This window comes from Momordica charantia (assembly GCF_013281855.1).
Source record: "Momordica charantia cultivar OHB3-1 chromosome 5 unlocalized genomic scaffold, Mcharantia_2.0 BLBB01000005.1, whole genome shotgun sequence".
Lineage (NCBI taxonomy): Eukaryota > Viridiplantae > Streptophyta > Magnoliopsida > Cucurbitales > Cucurbitaceae > Momordica > Momordica charantia.
Window position 1 is genome coordinate 4,494,950 of NW_028275163.1, and position 17,699 is coordinate 4,512,648.

General features: G+C 32.5%; 2 protein-coding genes across 3 annotated transcripts; one reads left to right on the forward strand and one right to left on the reverse strand.

Moving 5' to 3' along the window:
- Positions 1–5,703: 5,703 nt before the first annotated feature.
- Positions 5,704–12,752, forward strand: LOC111009448 (tubby-like F-box protein 3). 2 transcript variants are annotated; one of them, XM_022282530.2, is made up of 6 exons: positions 5,704–6,309; positions 7,479–7,566; positions 7,827–7,956; positions 8,058–8,237; positions 8,486–8,975; positions 9,091–9,347. In XM_022282530.2, the coding sequence occupies exons 1-5, from the start codon at positions 6,016–6,018 to the stop codon at positions 8,958–8,960; spliced, it is 1,167 nt and encodes a 388-aa protein (XP_022138222.1). In that variant the 5' UTR covers positions 5,704–6,015; the 3' UTR covers positions 8,961–8,975; positions 9,091–9,347. The 2 variants fall into 2 exon arrangements, 1 of the variants encoding a protein (XP_022138222.1); XR_015790802.1 differs by lacking the exons at positions 5,704–6,309; positions 7,479–7,566; positions 7,827–7,956 and adding exons at positions 9,422–9,487; positions 11,544–12,202; positions 12,369–12,752 and having other exon boundaries at positions 8,039–8,237; positions 9,091–9,229.
- On the reverse strand, positions 11,281–15,343 carry LOC111009447 (putative serine/threonine-protein kinase At1g54610). Its single transcript, XM_022282529.2, has 7 exons — positions 14,410–15,343; positions 13,872–14,156; positions 13,431–13,748; positions 13,034–13,261; positions 12,346–12,446; positions 12,031–12,148; positions 11,281–11,955 (listed from the first exon to the last, which is right to left on the reverse strand). Exons 1-7 carry the CDS (start codon positions 14,776–14,778, stop codon positions 11,644–11,646), a joined length of 1,731 nt encoding a protein of 576 aa, XP_022138221.1. The 5' UTR covers positions 14,779–15,343; the 3' UTR covers positions 11,281–11,643.
- Positions 15,344–17,699: the final 2,356 nt, after the last annotated feature.

Sequence of the window (17,699 nt, forward strand, 5' to 3'; positions counted from 1 at the left end):
AATGTCGTGTTTGTCGTTGTATCTGAAAATATCTTCCAGATGCCGCAATAGGCGGGTTGTGCAAGTGGAAAAACCATGACAAATCTTTCAACCTTTCAATTTGCACTTTTTTTTTCTTCTTTTAATTATTTTAATGGCTCCCACAGTCCATAGGTTTCTTTATTAGTATGCTAAGTAATAATTATGCGAACCAAACTTTAATATACATATTTTTATTAAAAGATTGTGGATTTGAATCATATGATATTGAACTAAAAAATATAATTTTACAAAATTTACTATTAATCAAAATAAATTCTTTAAAATTAGTTATATGAAGAGTCATCTTGATTTTTTATATTATTTAGTAAAAGAGTCCTCTTAATTGAGGTCTACACGTCAACTTAAACCCTAAAACATAGCTTAACTATTTTAATCATATGTCTTTCGACTAAGAAAAAAAGGAAATTATAGTTGACAAGACTATGAAATGTATGAAAATAGGAAGCTCAAGATAAAAGATACGATGTTTGGGAATGATATTTTGTGTTTGGATTTGTATAGGAATGAATTTTATATATCCCGAGAATAAATATCTGACTTTCGGTTTGTGGAACAGAGTTTAGAATCTGACTTGGATTTTTATTTATTCGTTCTTTAAAATTTTTGATAAATCAATTAAAAATACAAAAATAAAACTAAGTACCAAGTTTTTTCATAAAGTAATAGTTAGTATAAAATATTATTAAACTTTATTGTTATGGTATTTAATAATAACGAAATTTTATTACCAACGTGATCATAGTTTAGTGGACCTTACTCGAGTTTGAAGCTTCAACCTTCATAAAATGAATTTTATTTGAATAATTTATTTGATATTAACAAATAATAACGATGTAAAATAAAGCCCCATCAGCTAAAAAATTCAATACAATTTTTATAACAAGAATAACTCTTGATATGAAATATGAAAATTTTATAAATTAGATTTTACATAAAATTTATGAACCAACAAAAAGAAAAATTGAAACTATAAGAAACCGAAATGTAATGAATAAGAATGGAGAGACCAAAATACAGTTTAAATCACAATAATAAAATATCAATTTTGAAATAGACATTAGAAAAAGATTCTTAGTTTAGCTCCTCAAAAGCATAGATATTCATATTGCCCAAGAGAATATTAAAGATGGTAGTGTAAATATTTGAGTATCACGGCCCCAAGAGTTAGTCCAGTTGGCAAGAGCTTGAAGTTTCTTGGTTATATTGGTTTAGAGGTCTCAAGTTTGAATCTTTCGATGAGTTTAATACAAAAACTTTAATGTCTCCTGAGTCTGAATCTTGGGGCGGGTGTGGTATTCTTAGATATAGGAGAGCAAAACTCTAACTCCTTGTAGTAATAATATATATATATATATATATATATATATATATATATATATATATATATATATATATATATATATATATATATATTTTGGTTGTTTCGTTTTTAACCCAACTCAAATATTAATTTAATTTATTTGTGTTTAGATTGTATCTCGTGATTTTTTTCTTTTTAAGTACCATAAATATGAAAATAGAGGATTAAACATTTAATCTTTAAATGAGTAATATATCTTAATCGATGAGCTTTAGACGATAGCTCAAAATTAATTTTAAGAAAACTTCATATTTCTTAACAGGTCATGGGGATCTTTTTGTTTTTAATATACGAAAAAGTTATTGATTGTTTTCTTTTATTTCTGGGAAAAAATACTGTTGTTCTTTCTTTTTTTTTTCTTTTTTTTGAAGCAAATTTAAATTATAATCCTAAAAACAAAACAACCTGTAAAAGATCTTAAAAGTTAAAAGGTGGAAATAGGAAACAATTTTAGAATCCATTCCCACAGGCCTCAGGCTATTAAATGGATAAGCCTGTCAACGAAAGTGGGCCCCTTCGTGGGACCATCTAATGGCAGACATAATTGACATGGCCCAATTTTTTAATTGTTTTATTTGAAAAATAAAACTCAAATTACGACTTTAGCTCAAATATAAAGTTATAAACTTTTTTACTTTTTCTTCTCGAGAAAATAAACTTTTTACTCATAACATAATTTAATTTATTAGAATATCATCAATTAAAACATAAACTAAAACTAACTTTTTTATTGAGTTGTATGGAGTCTTAACAAAACTCATTTGACAATTATTTCATACTTAGAGTTTTTATTTTAAAAATTAAAATTAGACTTGTTTATTTACAATTGTTCTTGTTCATTTTTAAAATCCTTTTATAATTATTTTTTTAGTTATACTTAAAAACAAAAAAATAGATTTTATTTTATTTTTTTAGTTTTTTAAAATCTCTTTGAATTACTATAAAATGTTTTTACGTTTATATCTCATTTTAGTATCTTAACTTCTAGTCTTATTATATTTTGGTTTCTAAGTTTTTAAAATTTACATTTTAGTCTATGAACTTTTACAAAATCACAATTTTAACATTAATATTTGTCCCACCAAATACTTACTCCAATCAATCTTGCGTAGCTTCATTGCATGTATATATCAATATGTTAATACACCAATAATCCATCTGTTGAATAATTTACGAGATTATAACGATAAGTATTTAAACCAAGCATGAAATTTTATAATATAAAGGTATATTAAAAAAAGAAGAAGAATAAATTATAAGTGGCAAATTTAGTATTTAAGAAAATGAAAATGAAAAAGCAAAATTTTAATGCTTCAAAATTGGGATTAAAAATGATATTTTTTAGATAATAAGCTTGATTTTGATTACCACTTTGACAAGCAAAATAAAATGAATGGGCACTGTGGTGGGAGCTGGTTGAGCCTCACCTACTAGAAAAGGGCATGTGGTAGCAAGTCTTTGTGGTTTCTATTTATTTATTTTTAAGTGCATTTTTTATTATACATTAATTTTGTTTCATTATTTCTTCTTAAATGAAATTAATCATTATAGGTTGGTTCATCAGTGAAAAAGGCAAATAGTAAACTAAATGTGAATTTAGATCAGAATTCTTATACACATGAATGAAGTTAATTTTTTTTTTTTGTGAAATATATTTTTAATATATAAGATTTGAAACAAGTAAAACTATAATACAAACTATAAAAAATCATTCCAAGTTTGAACAACAATCATTTTTAAGGAAAAAAAGTACTTCTTGGTTACTAAAAGATGTGGCATTTATGATCGAGACATTGTTCAAAATTTTCTTAAGGCCCGTTTAATAATGTTCATGATTTTTGGTTTTTATTTTTAGTTTATGAGAAAATAAGTATTTAGTAACTGTTCCAGTTTTTTGTAAGAAAAGTTTATAAAATTTTATGAAATTTTAGAAACAACCAAATCAAGTTATTTTTTATTCGTGTTTCAAGTTTTTACCAAACACATAAATAGAATATTATTTTATCATTTTTTACTTAGAAATTGTATAATAACTATTAAAAAATAAATATAACATAAAAAATTTGAATATTTAATTTAAATAATTAAATTTCATATAAAATTTATTTTATTTTAAAATGTTAGAGGGTGAGAAACAACCAAACATATTTTTATTTCTTTTTACATAAAAAAATAAAAAAATAAAAAAATAAATAGTTATTTTTATTTTTTTGAGTACAATACGTAGGATGGAGGATCGAACTTAATATTTCCAATTACCGCCGAGCATAAAAAATAAAATGAAAAGTTAGAAATATGAAATATGAATATTATCCAAGGGACCTAAAACTTTCCATTCTACTCTCAAGATTTTAATTTTGCCAGACATTTTAATGAAAATTGCTATTAAATGGGGTTTTTTTTAATAAGTAAAAATAAATAAGGTAGAATTGAAGCTTTAAGTTTTTTAAGTTAAAAAGTATAGATAAATCAAGGTTAAAAAATATATTTGTTGAATTTTAAAACATTTAGTTCAGACTATGAGAAATCCCGTGAAGTCGTAATGAAGTTTTTTGTGCACTTAAGACTAAAAAATGTTTTTAAATTGGAGAGAGTATAGCTTGATAGAAATTAATTGTTAGACTAAATCGCTGCCCGATTTGAAAATATAAAGAATAAATCATAAAATACTAAAATTCAAAAACTAAAAAACAGATAACAAATCATTACGTATTTAACTAAATCATTTATTTCACATTCTAAATTTAGTTTATGATAAAGTTTTTTCTTTTTCTCATTTTTAATCATGCTTGCAACTTGCTTCTACCCTAAAAACGAGAGAAAAAGATTGCTAGTGATGTCATGTCACCTCAATAAGTAATCAAACATTTATTAATTGCTTAATCCAACTCTTAATAATGTCTAAGATGCTTTGCTAATCCAATTTCCTACGATTTCCACAATAAATGCCAAAAATCTTTAACTTTTGTTTTTAAATAATTGAATTAGCCTGCTACTTACTTATTTATTTTGCTTTTAACTTTTTCTAAATATAGTCCCGAAATTCTAACAATGTTTTAGAAAAATTAATAAGTAAACTCAATTATGAAAACTAATATATATATAATTTTAATTTTTTTAAAAATAATTTTGAAATTGGGCTAGGATTTTAGAAAATGATTCGTTAAAAGTTTGAAATATAATCTTTAAACATTGGTTTTGATAGATTTTAGATTTGAATAGTTTTATTTTTTAATATCCGAATTTTAAGGATAAATAACAAAATTGTAAAAAATTATGAATTGTCTGGGACTATTAAATGAAACAATTCTTCTTATCTTCTAACTTTAACTCTCTTTCTATTTGATAAAAAAAAAAAAAAACTCTCTTTCTATATATTTCTATATTTTTAGAAAATTATGTACCAAGGTTAAATGTTGATACAGTGAGATTATAGATCTAATCACAGATTTTTATTATTTAAATTAAAAATTGATTTACTAGTTCTGAGAAACTGCTACATTTACAAATAGTTTTTAAAAACCAGATCTTTGTAATTTTTTTTTAGAGAATTATAAAAATAATATATATATAAATAAAATTTAAAATCTTACAAAAATGCCATAAATTACAAATTTATAATCAGATAACATCATAACACCAACTAAAACTCATTTTGTGACATTTTTGGAAGAAAAAAACAAAAAGTAATAGTATTTTTCATAAATACATATTTATTTTATTCCATTTATTATAATTTATCTATTTTCTTAAATGTTACCAATTTGATTAAATACTATTTTGGTCCCTTACTTTTTATTTTGGTTGATTTACTTTCAAAATGTCTATTTTATCCATATATTTCAACTTTTGTTTGTTTTAGTTCCTATATTTTCGAAATATTCGTTTTGGTCCTTTAATTTAATTTTAATCTCATATTTTTCTACCACAATTTTAACATGACACTTTTTCGCTCACTCAATATATTGAAATATAGCGGTAAATTTATATTAAAAACTTTCCATTGTATATAAAAATTGTATTATAATTTTACAAAATAGAAACCAAAATGATCACTTTTTCAAAAGTTAAGAGACCAAAAGGAACCTTTCAAAAGTACAAAAACTAAAATAAATAAAAATTAAAAATTAAAAGTATAGGAACCAAAAGAGACCCCTTGAAATATAAAGATAAAAATAAATCAAAACTGAAAGTATAAATATCAAAATAGTATTTAAAGTTAAATCCACAATTTTTTTAAAAAAAATAAATAATAAATCAATTTAGTGTAAAAAAAAGGTAAAAGATAATAATGAAATAAACAAGGCACATAAATAATTGAAAAGAAAATTGGGAAGCACTGAAAAATGGTTCCGAGGCAGTTCCGTTCCATTTCAGTAGACATCGCAATCTGAAGTCGATTCTTACCTTCTCCAAACCAAAACCTCCTCCTCTTTATCTTCAACATTTTCCCGGAAAATCGTCTCAATTTTCTCGGCAAGATTCCTTTCCTTTCTTCCATCTTCACTGTCCTCTGAATTCCAAACTCTCTGTGTGTTTTTGATTCCGCCTTCTCTTTGTTCAAGCAGCTTTTGTATGACATAGATTGTAGATTGTGATACAACTCGGCTCCCATGTCTTTGAAGAGTTTAATTCAGGAAATGAGATCCAGGTCCCGCCGGGTGGTGCAGGACGGATCGGCGGCTGAAGTAGGCGACGGTTTGGCGCAGAGCTGCTGGGCGTACATGCCTCAGGAGTTACTGAGGGAGGTGCTGATTAGAATCGAGAGCTCCGAGAATGCTTGGCCTCCGCGGAAGAGCGTCGTGGCGTGCGCCGGAGTTTGCCGGAGCTGGAGACGGATTACCAAGGAGATTGTTAAAACTCCGGAAGTTTCTGGCAGATTGACGTTTCCTATATCCGTCAAGCAGGTTTGGGATCTCAAACTGTTTCGATTTCCTGGTTTTACTTCTCTACTTGTTGTGTATTTGAATTTTATCGGTTGGATTTGAATTTTAAGTCGTGAATGTAATGTAATTCCTGAATCCTGACCTCTCTTTGGTTAGTGTTACCCTACTTTGATTTAATCGAACTCTGATCAAGCCTCTTCAATCTACCGTGTTATGGTTCCTAAAATTCAGCAGGCGAACTTGTTACTGCAGGCGATTTTTTCGCTCGCCACGATTATTGCTCATTATTAGCTGTCATCTGAATGGTTTTCCATTTTTAGATTCAAATAACCTGTTATCGTGTTTATCTTTTCCTGTAGAGCATATTCCTAGAGTGTAATCTGGGTTAACTTATTCTAAAAATTAGAAATGAGTCTTCTAGTTCAAGGTATGAGATGAAGATGAACAAGTTAATAGTTCCTTCCCTTGTATTGGTATCTAAATTCCCTTATCTTTAGGTTTAGGTGTGGTTAATTGGGATTTGGGGAAGTGTTCTTTTATAATATATTTATTTGGAAAATATCAAATTTGTATATTAATTCGTTTATTATTGCTATAAGCCGCATGATTCTGTTATAACATTTGCATATTGGAGATAACGTGAGTTTATGAAAATTTAACTCCTGTATGTGTTTAGTCTGACTTGGTGGTGGTGTTTGCAACATCTCATATACTTCCAGTTTCTCGAATTTGTCATTTTTACATTTGGAAATTTCCAACAAAAGGTATAGCAACCGTTTAGGGACCACGTTTAGCTTCAATACTTAGGTCCACTCTAATTATTGGCTTCTACTTTTTGAGAGTGCTGGTCACTATTTTTCTAGTATTTATTTCCTTCATATATATTGGGACTACTGGTTGAGTGTCTTATAAGTTTATCTATTATTGCAGTTCCAGTTTCTGGTGAAATTATTTATTTGGCTACTTGCTTTTCCTTTTTGAATTTCTTATATACATACATACATACATACCTACATTAATTTATTTGTTTTTGAAATGATAGTGTTGTTTAAAATTGCTTTGAGAAAATTATTTAATTACTATTGAGATTTTATTAGAATTAATTTTCTACGTCACAAAATTCCTTCTTATCTTGGTCTAATGTTGGTGTTTTTTTTCTCCTTTTTTATTATTTTTTTTTGGCTTGGCAGCCTGGCTCAAGGGATTCGCTTGTTCACTGCTTCATAAAACGGAATCGGTCCGCACAAAGTTATTGCCTTTTCCTTAGTTTGACTAGTGGTAAGCTGCCATAGCTAAAGCAAGTTACTTGGCACTTTCCTTTCTTCTTTATTCTTTCAGCAGTTTACTAAAATTAATTGCATGATTATTTTAAAAAGTTCATTAATCGGGTGGTTTAACTCTTCACTAGGCGCTTTTTTTTGTATCTTTCAAGGAGAGTGACCTCCTTTTTGTAGTTTATACAATAATCTACGGGGGTAAAAGGGGGGACGGGAGGATGTATAAAGTTGCTCACTTTTGGCCTTTGGCTTTGTTCACAGCACTTGCTGACGATGGAAAGTTTCTTCTTGCTGCACGCAAGTGTCGACGGGCCACCTGCACTGATTATATAATATCTTTGCATGCTGATGACATGTCCAAGGGAAGTGGCACCTTTGTTGGGAAATTAAGGTAGGCGTTTGATATTGACTGTATGATTTATTTATTTATTATTATTATTATTATTATTTTTTATATTAACTCAAATGTTAATTTTTTTTCTTTTTTTAAAGATCTAATTTTTTAGGAACCAAGTTCACAATCTTTGATGGACAGCCACCTCATGCAGGAGCCAAGATTTCAAAAAGTCGCTCCTCTAGGCTTGTGGGTCTCAAACAAGTGTCACCTAGAGTTCCGGCCGGCAACTACCCTGTGGCTCACATCTCATATGAGTTAAATGTCTTGGGTTCAAGGTACATATGAAGAGGCTTTACTCTAATTTTATGAATCCCTTATCGAGCTGTGTTACTGAGAATGAGGAAACTATACTTTTATAGAGAAATCCCCCTATATGAAAATGATTGTCATTGAATGTTAATACTTTGTGCTGAATGAGCGATGTACAAACTGATCTAATTTTGCATTGTTTCTGTATTATCGGGACACTGGGTGCCGGTTTGTTGTGGGTTCTTTAAAGAGGCTAATATGGTTTACGATGCAGGGGACCAAGGAGAATGCATTGTGTCATGGATGCTATTCCTTCATCTGCTATTGAACCAGGAGGGGTGGCTCCAATACAGACTGAATTCTCCCCAAGCCGTATCGACTTTCTTCCATCAACGAGATTTTCCCGTTCAAAAACGAATCACACGGATGATCTTCAATCATCAGGATCTTCAACCAATCAAAAAGATGGAGTTTTGGTTCTTAGAAACAAGGCTCCACGGTGGCACGAACAGCTCCAGTGTTGGTGTTTGAACTTCCATGGGCGAGTGACGATTGCTTCAGTGAAAAACTTTCAGTTAGTAGCTTCACCCGAAAATGGACATGCCGGACCTGAACATGAGAAGATCATCCTTCAATTCGGAAAAGTGGGAAAGGATGTATTCACAATGGACTACAGATATCCAATCTCAGCATTTCAAGCTTTTGCCATCTGCCTCAGCAGCTTTGACACAAAGATTGCTTGTGAATGACACGTCTTTGAGCAGGTTTGAAACAAATTTTAACTTTGAGCTTTTTTAAAAAAAAGCATTATATTTTAACCTTTTGGGACATTTAATGATTGCTATTCTGATTTCTTGATTCATTTTTGTTAATCAATAGAAGCATGTAAGCGCACGCAGTGGGCTTTTCGCTTGACGGCGAGAACTACTGAATGGATGAAAGATCCTTGAACTGGAAGGAAATGCAAGCTTAGTTGGAAGTCAGGCTTTGGATTTCACTGCTCAATCTCCAACGTTTGGTAACTTTTTGTGTCCACAGTACATTGAATATTTATTTTCGTTGATGTAAATAGTTAACTCTTTGTATGATTTGATGCACCAAGGGGCTCCGTTCCTAATCAAATATACTTTACTTCACTGGTGCTTGATTTTTATCTTTCATTTTGTGACTATCTTTTACTTCATTGGGTTCTACTTCTGCCTCGATGAAGTCCACCCCCTCTGTTAGTGACGGCTGAAGGCTGAGGGATCGTCAATGTTTGATGCAAAATTTCGAGGTACGCCATTTTTTCTACAGTGACTTCTGATAGTTAAACATTAAGGGTAGAGATCAAAGACGTGTGAACTCTGAAGATCATTACCAAGATTTTGAAAATGTTTACATAATTTGTGAAAATAATACTTTCTCGAGCTAAATTTTTGTTATTTTGGAGATTTATTTTGTAGCGATATAGAGGTCTATGGTTAAGTGGAAGTATGCTGGGTAGTGGTTGCTTTTATGGAATTCAAATAACATGTGGGGGTGGGGTGGAGATTCAAACTTCTGACATTTTAGTTAAAGATATAGCATTCACTAGTTGACTATGCTTAGGTTGATGATTGGTTTTATCGTTGTGCGGCAGTTTATTTGGTCGGATTTGGGTATTTTGGGTATTATTTAATCTGCTTGATTACGGTTGAATCGGGTTGGATGAGGGTGTTTTAGGGGGATGAGAATGATTTATTTTGGCTGATTTTGGATTAGTTCTTTCATGAAGGTGTCGACTCAACTAATACGAGTTTGAGGTTTAATTTTATGGGAAAAAGGATAAAAATTGGCCAAATTAACTAAAGGTTTTTTTTTTTTTTTGAAAGTTTACATGTTAGGAACTAATTAAATTTGAAATTTTATGTAATTGGAAATGTAGATTCAAACATGATTATCAGAAATTTGGACAAGAGTTACTATGTGGCAAAGCGTATGTCAAATGTCAATAATTGTATCTTTGAAACTTCAAATCATTTTTAATTGAGCATGGAACATATTATACAATTATTTTTCACTTCATTTTTTCTTTTAAAAAAATAAAAATGATTTGTAATAGAAAGAGTGTGTGCAATGACCAATAAACAGAGGAAATTCTTTTTTCAACACAATCTGTTTCACATGAAACACACGCATATTCAATGCATGCCTACCTTACAAATTGGGTTTATGGTCTTTTTATTTTTAAATTTTTATTATTTAGTATAAATCATTCACATGTGGAGGAAAAATTTGAACTTGAAAATTCGAGAAAATTTTCTAAAGCTGTATGTTATAATAATAATAATAATAATAATAATATAAACCCTTATACTTGATTTTGGTTTTTCTTTTTTTTTTTCATTAAGCTGAATATACAATAATCTGTTGCCTGAGATGAAGTTCTCAATTTTACCTCTAAAATATTGTTTTTTATGAGCTGTTAATTAAATATCTACCTTCTATTAAATAAATGAGTAAATAATTAAATATCTACCTGACTCCATCTCACCACATTAAAAAATTTAGCGTTGGTTGATTTTATGGCCACTTGCCTATTCTTAGTGTGGAGAGATGTAAGATGTAAATAATTGACCTTCAAAAGTTGTCTCATAAAAATAATTCCAAATATTTCTAAATGCTATATTACTAATTTATTCAAATTTCAATTATGTTATTAAGAATTTAATTGTCAAATTAAACACAATTCAATTAGTCGAACCATTAATAACCACTCCTAAAAGTCTATGTTCAAATCTACACATTGTATTTAAGATGTAATAATAAAAAAGTGTAAGAACTTGATCGAATGATTTACAAAACAGTGTAAACTTTAAGAACCAAACGATATATTCAAACCATGGATTGAAGTAGCAACATGCTCAAAAAGGATAGTTTTACCTCAAAATTCACTAGAAAATTAGAAAAGGTTAATCTAATAAACTACTACAGATAAAGTTACATCGAGCATAATCGAGCATAACGTAGTAGCCAAGTCATCCTACTTTTCTTCCAAGTTAGGGAAAAAAATCTATGGAAAATATCTAAATTATTAAACAACAGAGATTTCATTGAATTTGGAAAGCCTTCCGATCCCATGAAGCAAATGAAATTCAAAGGATCACATAAGGATTTCCAAAGACAAATTTATTGATATTTTCCAATAAGCTAATTATAGTTTTGCAGCACAGTGAAGAGATTATGAAAAAGGGGTAAAAGAAAATATAAGGAAAAAAAAATATACAAACCAGTGAAGCATCTGACCTTACAAAAATATAGAAAACTGAACATTAAAAATGAGAATGATATACTCTTTACCTCTCCCATAGAATCCGGTCGAATATCCCGGCCTTAGTCTGAGAATTTCTGGACGAAGATCTGTTCGAGCCTTCCGAGAAGCTCACCGAACATCAGCACGATTTTCGTGTTTTATATCCGAGCAGAATTTTTATCCTTCCGCAAGTCCTTGGATGATTTTGATGAATGGCCATCACCTAGAGTGTGTTTTTTCCTTCTTGGAGCACCAACAGCAGCTGGGTCCATCAAGGGACCAGACCATGTCTGAATGTTTGCTTTTGGATATGAGAAATTCATGGTGCTAAATGGAACGTCGGGAGGATCGTAGATGGGATCGACGTGGTGTGAAGATCCCAGAGGGTAGCCAAGCGCTCCGTCTTGATGTGGAGGAGGAAACTTTTCGCTCTTGCTCTTCGCATTCGCATGAGTTATGAGACGCCGCCTCTGTACAGAGAACACTGATTTCATTAACAGGAACCAAATAAAATCGAAGCACAAGAACATATGAACATGGCGTACATCGAGATTGGCTTGAAGCTCAGCATTGGCTTCTGGAGCTGGAATTGCCCGCACAGCTCGATCGCGTGCACGTGATTTCTTCACCCCATCGGCGTTGCTTCGGCCAGCAGCTCTTAGCCTGCACTCACACAGCTCAAGTCAGAAAAATGAGACAAGAGCCAATCAATTGCAGGTAATGTAAATACATTCAATCCACTGTTTATTCCTGTATATGTTAGTTTAAATCCGAAATCGACCTTCTTCAATTGCAGGTAATGTAAATACATTCAATCCACTGTTTATTCCTGTATATGTTAGTTTAAATCCGAAATCGACCTTCTTGCTTCTTCATCCCGCAGTTTTGCATCCATTTCCTTGCTTGGAGGATACTTGGGAAGGCTGGAAGGCTCACAAGCATATGGCTTGGTAGTGAAAAACTGCAGAGTAGAAGAGAGTTCATAAAATGCCTAAACAAGAGAAACAAAACAAGAGCTACAAAAATCCACACAAAAAATGGCTCCTATGCAATCAGTTTCCAACTCAATCTACAGCTTGCATGAACAAAAGGTTCCGATAACGAGGAAGAGCGACTACTTTGCATTAACTATGCTCTGATCCAACAAATCGAGAGGCTAAAAGAGCGAATCGTTTTTTCACCCATTTGAACTTGTTCATAATTTCTGCGTTTCAACCAAGAACATCTGACGATAGCAGCAAATAACTCCCAGATCTAGATTCTATTATTCCTTATTTTCTTTCCTTACAAAGAAGCATCATAAGATCCGCCTAACCTATTTTTCGAACAATTCTAAGTTCCTACTCCCTTCCGTTCGCTACAGAAGGAAATTGAGCTTTTACTATCAATGTTGAATTGCTGCTAGGTCAAAGTTTACAAGACTAAAAGGAATTCACTGGTTCTCAACTCACTTTGGAAAGGGGAAAAAAGTGATAGCTAGCTATATAAAAACTGAAGGGCAAAAATGAACGCAGTTTGTGTATGCTACAATATAATGTATGAACTCACTTCACTATGTAAAGCAGCAGTGGCCGAAAGGCGTTCAGCCGGGTCGATTGCAAGAAGTATCTCGATTAATGGCAGAGACGATGGCGGAAAGTCTTTAAATGTCTCTGATATGCATCTCTTGTATGAATGCTGAGGCTTGAATATGGTTGCATGAGGCAACTTCGATTTTTTCCAGTATTCGTCTGTAGGAGAGCCACATAACTTGAATATCTTATGCAGCTGCTCGACCTGGTAAAAATTCGAACAATAATCGTCATTCGTCAGCATGACTAAGCTGAATATGCTCGATCACGACAAAAGCAATAGAGCCCTAAGAAATATGAACTTCACACAAGATCGATGGGTGCATTTGACTAACCGAAGACGGAAAGAATGATGGACCAGTAAAGAACTTTACCTCCGTGCGACCGGGCATGATCGGCCTTCCAGCTAACAACTCAGCTAAAATGCAGCCAGCACTCCAAAGGTCCACACCAACACCATAATCAGTAGCTCCAAGAAGAAGTTCGGGAGGTCTATACCATAGAGTAACCACCCTACTTGTCATTGGTTGCTTGTGGTTAGGATCAAAGACAGACGCCAAACCGAAATCGGCTATCTTAAGGATCCCATCATTACGAATTAGAAGATTTGATCCCTTAATATCACGATGCAACACGTGACGGTTGTGACAATGTTCAAGCCCTGATAATAATTGGTTCATGTAACATTTAACCTGCTAAGTCCATTTGAAGAATTAGAACTAAATACTAAAGCATCCATTTCTTTTGAGAAAAAAATGAATCAAACGAGCGAGTCAGATCTTGCAATGAAAGCAAACAACATAGTATCGTCACACCTGCGGTTCGGTAAACTTGATCCCGGGGCTAGCAGCAAGTCCAGCTAAATCATGCTCCATATATTCAAATACAAGATATAAACTGCACGACATCCGGGACGTCACCAAACCTTCTAGCTTTACAACATTAGGATGATCCAAACGCCGCAGAATGAGAATTTCTCGCGCCATAAATCTCACACTCTCCGGCTCCAAATTGTCAAAACGAACCTTCTTTAGAGCCACAATCTTCCCTGTCAATGTATCCCTTGCTTTGTACACATTACTATACGTCCCCTGCCCAATCTGTTCAACAAAAATTTACACAACTTTGGGAATTCTGGTTTTGTTCGTAAATGGAAAGAGGGGCAAAAACTGAAACCACATATTTGAATCTTGGCGATTCAAAACAGAGAGATTCTCATATTTAGCAAGAACATCAATGGCAATAACTGACAGACACTTCCAATTCTGACAATTAATGACCTTCTTCAACTAAGAACTTAAACTCCAAACAGTCAAAATTAGGAAAATTTGTTCACAAGAAGGAGAAACATACTTTATCAAGCTTCTCGAAAGTGTCCGCGCGACGAGGAATCCATCCATTGATAGCCTCACCGGCGACGGCGGAGAGCCAAGAGGGCCAGCCGGCGGCGACTTGCTCCCCGTGCACATGCTTCGGCGGATTACTCAATCTCGGATTCGGCCTTGACGATCGCCGCCGCTCGCCTCTCGGCCTCGAACCTCTGTGATTCTCATCCTCAACCGCCTTCCTAGCCCCGCCATTGCAAGCATTAGCCGCCTCACCAGCCTCCGCTTTCGCAGAAGCCCTAATTTCCTCCGCCGCAGCCTCCGCCGCGGCGTCCGCCCTCTTCGCCTCTCCCTCGACGGGCTTCGCAGATACCTCTCGCCCAAAAACACACCCCATCACCCGCCAACAGCAAGAAAAACAAAACTCATCGAATCATTCCCCCATCACATTCCGTCGATTTCTCACCATGGAAACCCAACAGCAGCAGGGTGAAGGGCGATGTGATCCGACCAAAAACAGCACCGAAAAACCCTAATAATTCCTCCTTTTGGAAGAGGGGGAAATGGGGGTGTGAAAGAACAAGTATGAAAGTGAATATAAGCAGAAAGATTTTTGGAGACAAAAGTAAGAGAGAGCAATGATTTGGAGTTGGCCACAAATGGTGGCACAGTCAAAATTAAAGAATTAGAGCTTCAAAAACACACCAAAAAGTACCCAACAAACAAACCCTCAATTTCAATTTAATTACCCATTATCAATTTTCCTTTTCTTAACCCAAAAAACTTTATGAACTGATTCAGGAAGAACTAGAACTGGAAGATGGTTTTTTTTCTTTTTTTTTTTTTTGGGAATTTGGAGTTCAGCAGAGAAAAAGGAGGATTTTGTATAGAAAAAGAAAGAATGTTAGAAGACAAGAGAGAGAAATTGAATTGAAATTGAAATTCTCTCTCTCTCTCTCTCTCTCTCTCTCTTCGGTTTTGGACACATTTCTTATAGCCGAAGAGAGAGAGAGAGAGTCTCCCCCAGTCAACCAGTCAAAATCCTTCTTTTCCTGTCTACCCAATGATGAGCCGACGCGTGTCCAATCAGAGAGTTTCGAGATATTGTGATTTCTTATGTATACGTGTCGACCCTTTATTTGAGGACTGCATTGGATTTCGGTGTGGGCGCCCGCAGGGTAGCCTGGGAGAAAGCAAGCATACTGATTTGATTCGGGGATCTATCCTCATGGATGTGCTGACCTGGCAAAGTACTGTTCACCTTTTCCACTCTGTGCTCCTCGGACTGAAAAATTTTCCAGTAATAACCCTTTATTTATTTATTTATTATTATTAGTACAATATTCGACCACATATATTTGAACAATTACGATTTTTTTTGTTGGATACTGCTGTCTTAACTAATTTAGTTAAATTCAAGATTGGCATCTCCCTTTATTTACGGTATGATTTTGTCTTTATAACTAATTTTTTATATTATGGATCTCATGTCATTTTAATATTATCTTAATGTGTCAGGTAAAAATGAAAGGTGTATCTGTTCTCTTGAAGTACCCAAAATTTTCCTCCTCCGACCATGCAGCTCCATAATTACATACGATTATGCTAATTTTCTCTTTTGAAAAAGGAAAAAAAATTAGGACCGAGGTTCGAACCGTCCACATTTTAAGACGGTGTACCTAAACTGTGCTTGGATTATCCACAATTTCACAGTATATATTTGAATCTATGACATTAGAGAAATACTAAATTATATTAAAAGTAGTACAATTATGTAAAGTTCTTGTAATAATAATAATAATAATAATAATAATAATAATAATAATAATAATAATAATAATAATAATAATGTTGATTATTTATCTAACCGAACACTCGCTCTTCAAGGAAGTAAATAATGTCATAACCAATTAAGTTGGGTTCGTCATCTCTGGTAAGTTAAATATTCATTGTAAACGTTATATTATAATATTTTCTTCATAAAAAATATTTGTGACGAATTATTTTTCAAATATTATTTTCCACGAATGACACGATCCTCTTAATGCACAAATGGTATACTTTTAGTATAGATAATGAAATTCAACCTTCATCCATCATAATGGTTCATTTTAATAATGTTAGGAGTCATTTGTGTGTTTATCATTTTTGGAGTCCTTTATAACTTTTAAAATTTTATCTCAACATTTATCTCAAAAAAAAAAAAATTATCTCAACAAATTTTTTTCTAATTTTTTGTACCTTGGGTGCAAGTATCTCATCAAATTCAAACAAGACATGAAGTTTAAATCAATGAAAGACCCGCCAAATAAAGTAGAAAAAGGACGAAAAAAGTAAACGTGAAACGTCTTTGAACCCACAAAAGAGGGAAGAATGAGAACAACATTCCATATTCTCCAAGGTACGAACCAATGCGAATGATTCTCAATTTCATGTGGACTCACGAATCAAGAACCAATCTTCATTTCTTAATTAAATTGCCTATTGAACCACTAAATCAATTCATCGTGGTTCTTGAAAACCCAGATCCAAATCAATTCGACGTCAAGTCAATAGCATTAAATTCCTCGATTGAGAATTATAATAGAAGCTAACAAGCTTTACACATCAAAACTATTATGTTATGTTCACTTCTATTATATTTTTTAAACATAATTATCACGTAAGTATATCATCGAATCAAAGTCACAACAAAATGACTGAAAACATAGGAAGAAGAAGGAAGAAGGCAGTTAAAAGGTTGGTGGCCTACATCGACATTCGCTCGAGCATTCTGAACACAAAATTACTCGAAAACCAATTGATTACAATGTAATCAACTTTCAACTTCATTATGTGTCCAATACTAAAACAACAATGAAGAGAACAAAAAGGTAACCGTTTTTCAAGGACGTGTTTGAGTAAATTTTAATATAACCGAATCTCATGTCACAAAACCAGAGTCTCCGTTGTCGTTTTCAACAGTTGAAGATGGGAAAAACTTTAAGGCAAGAGAACTAGAGGGTGGGGATTAGGTACAATGTCACCCCCTTCTGGTTTTTGCTTGTTCCATGAGAGGATTATGCTATGCTAATAGCCAAACAGAGCATGAGAAATATATTGTCAGCTTTGAGATTGTCAAAGAAAAGAATATTAGAAATCCTTGATCTTTTATATTCACAAGTACAGCTTCACATTTAAGCTAAAATAACAAGTGATGGTTTCTCTATCCCACATTTGGAAGTCAGAAATGAGTTGAGAGGTCAGTGTTTGAAATCCAAGAGTGACAAGTTTTGATTCTAAGGTACTTCCAAATCTGTTCAGTTGAATTTTTAATCA

Coding starts and splice junctions, on each gene's coding strand:
- LOC111009447 (XM_022282529.2), bottom strand. CDS start 14,778: ATGGGGTGTGTTTTTGGGCGAGAGGTATCTGCGAAGCCCGTCGAGGGA. Junction 14,157..14,409: donor CTTTCGAGAAGCTTGATAAA/GTATGTTTCTCC, acceptor TTTGTTGAACAG/ATTGGGCAGGGGACGTATAG. Junction 13,262..13,430: donor TCATGCCCGGTCGCACGGAG/GTAAAGTTCTTT, acceptor AATTTTTACCAG/GTCGAGCAGCTGCATAAGAT.
- LOC111009448 (XM_022282530.2), top strand. CDS start 6,016: ATGTCTTTGAAGAGTTTAATTCAGGAAATGAGATCCAGGTCCCGCCGG. Junction 6,310..7,478: donor TTCCTATATCCGTCAAGCAG/GTTTGGGATCTC, acceptor TTGGCTTGGCAG/CCTGGCTCAAGGGATTCGCT. Junction 8,238..8,485: donor TTAAATGTCTTGGGTTCAAG/GTACATATGAAG, acceptor TTTACGATGCAG/GGGACCAAGGAGAATGCATT.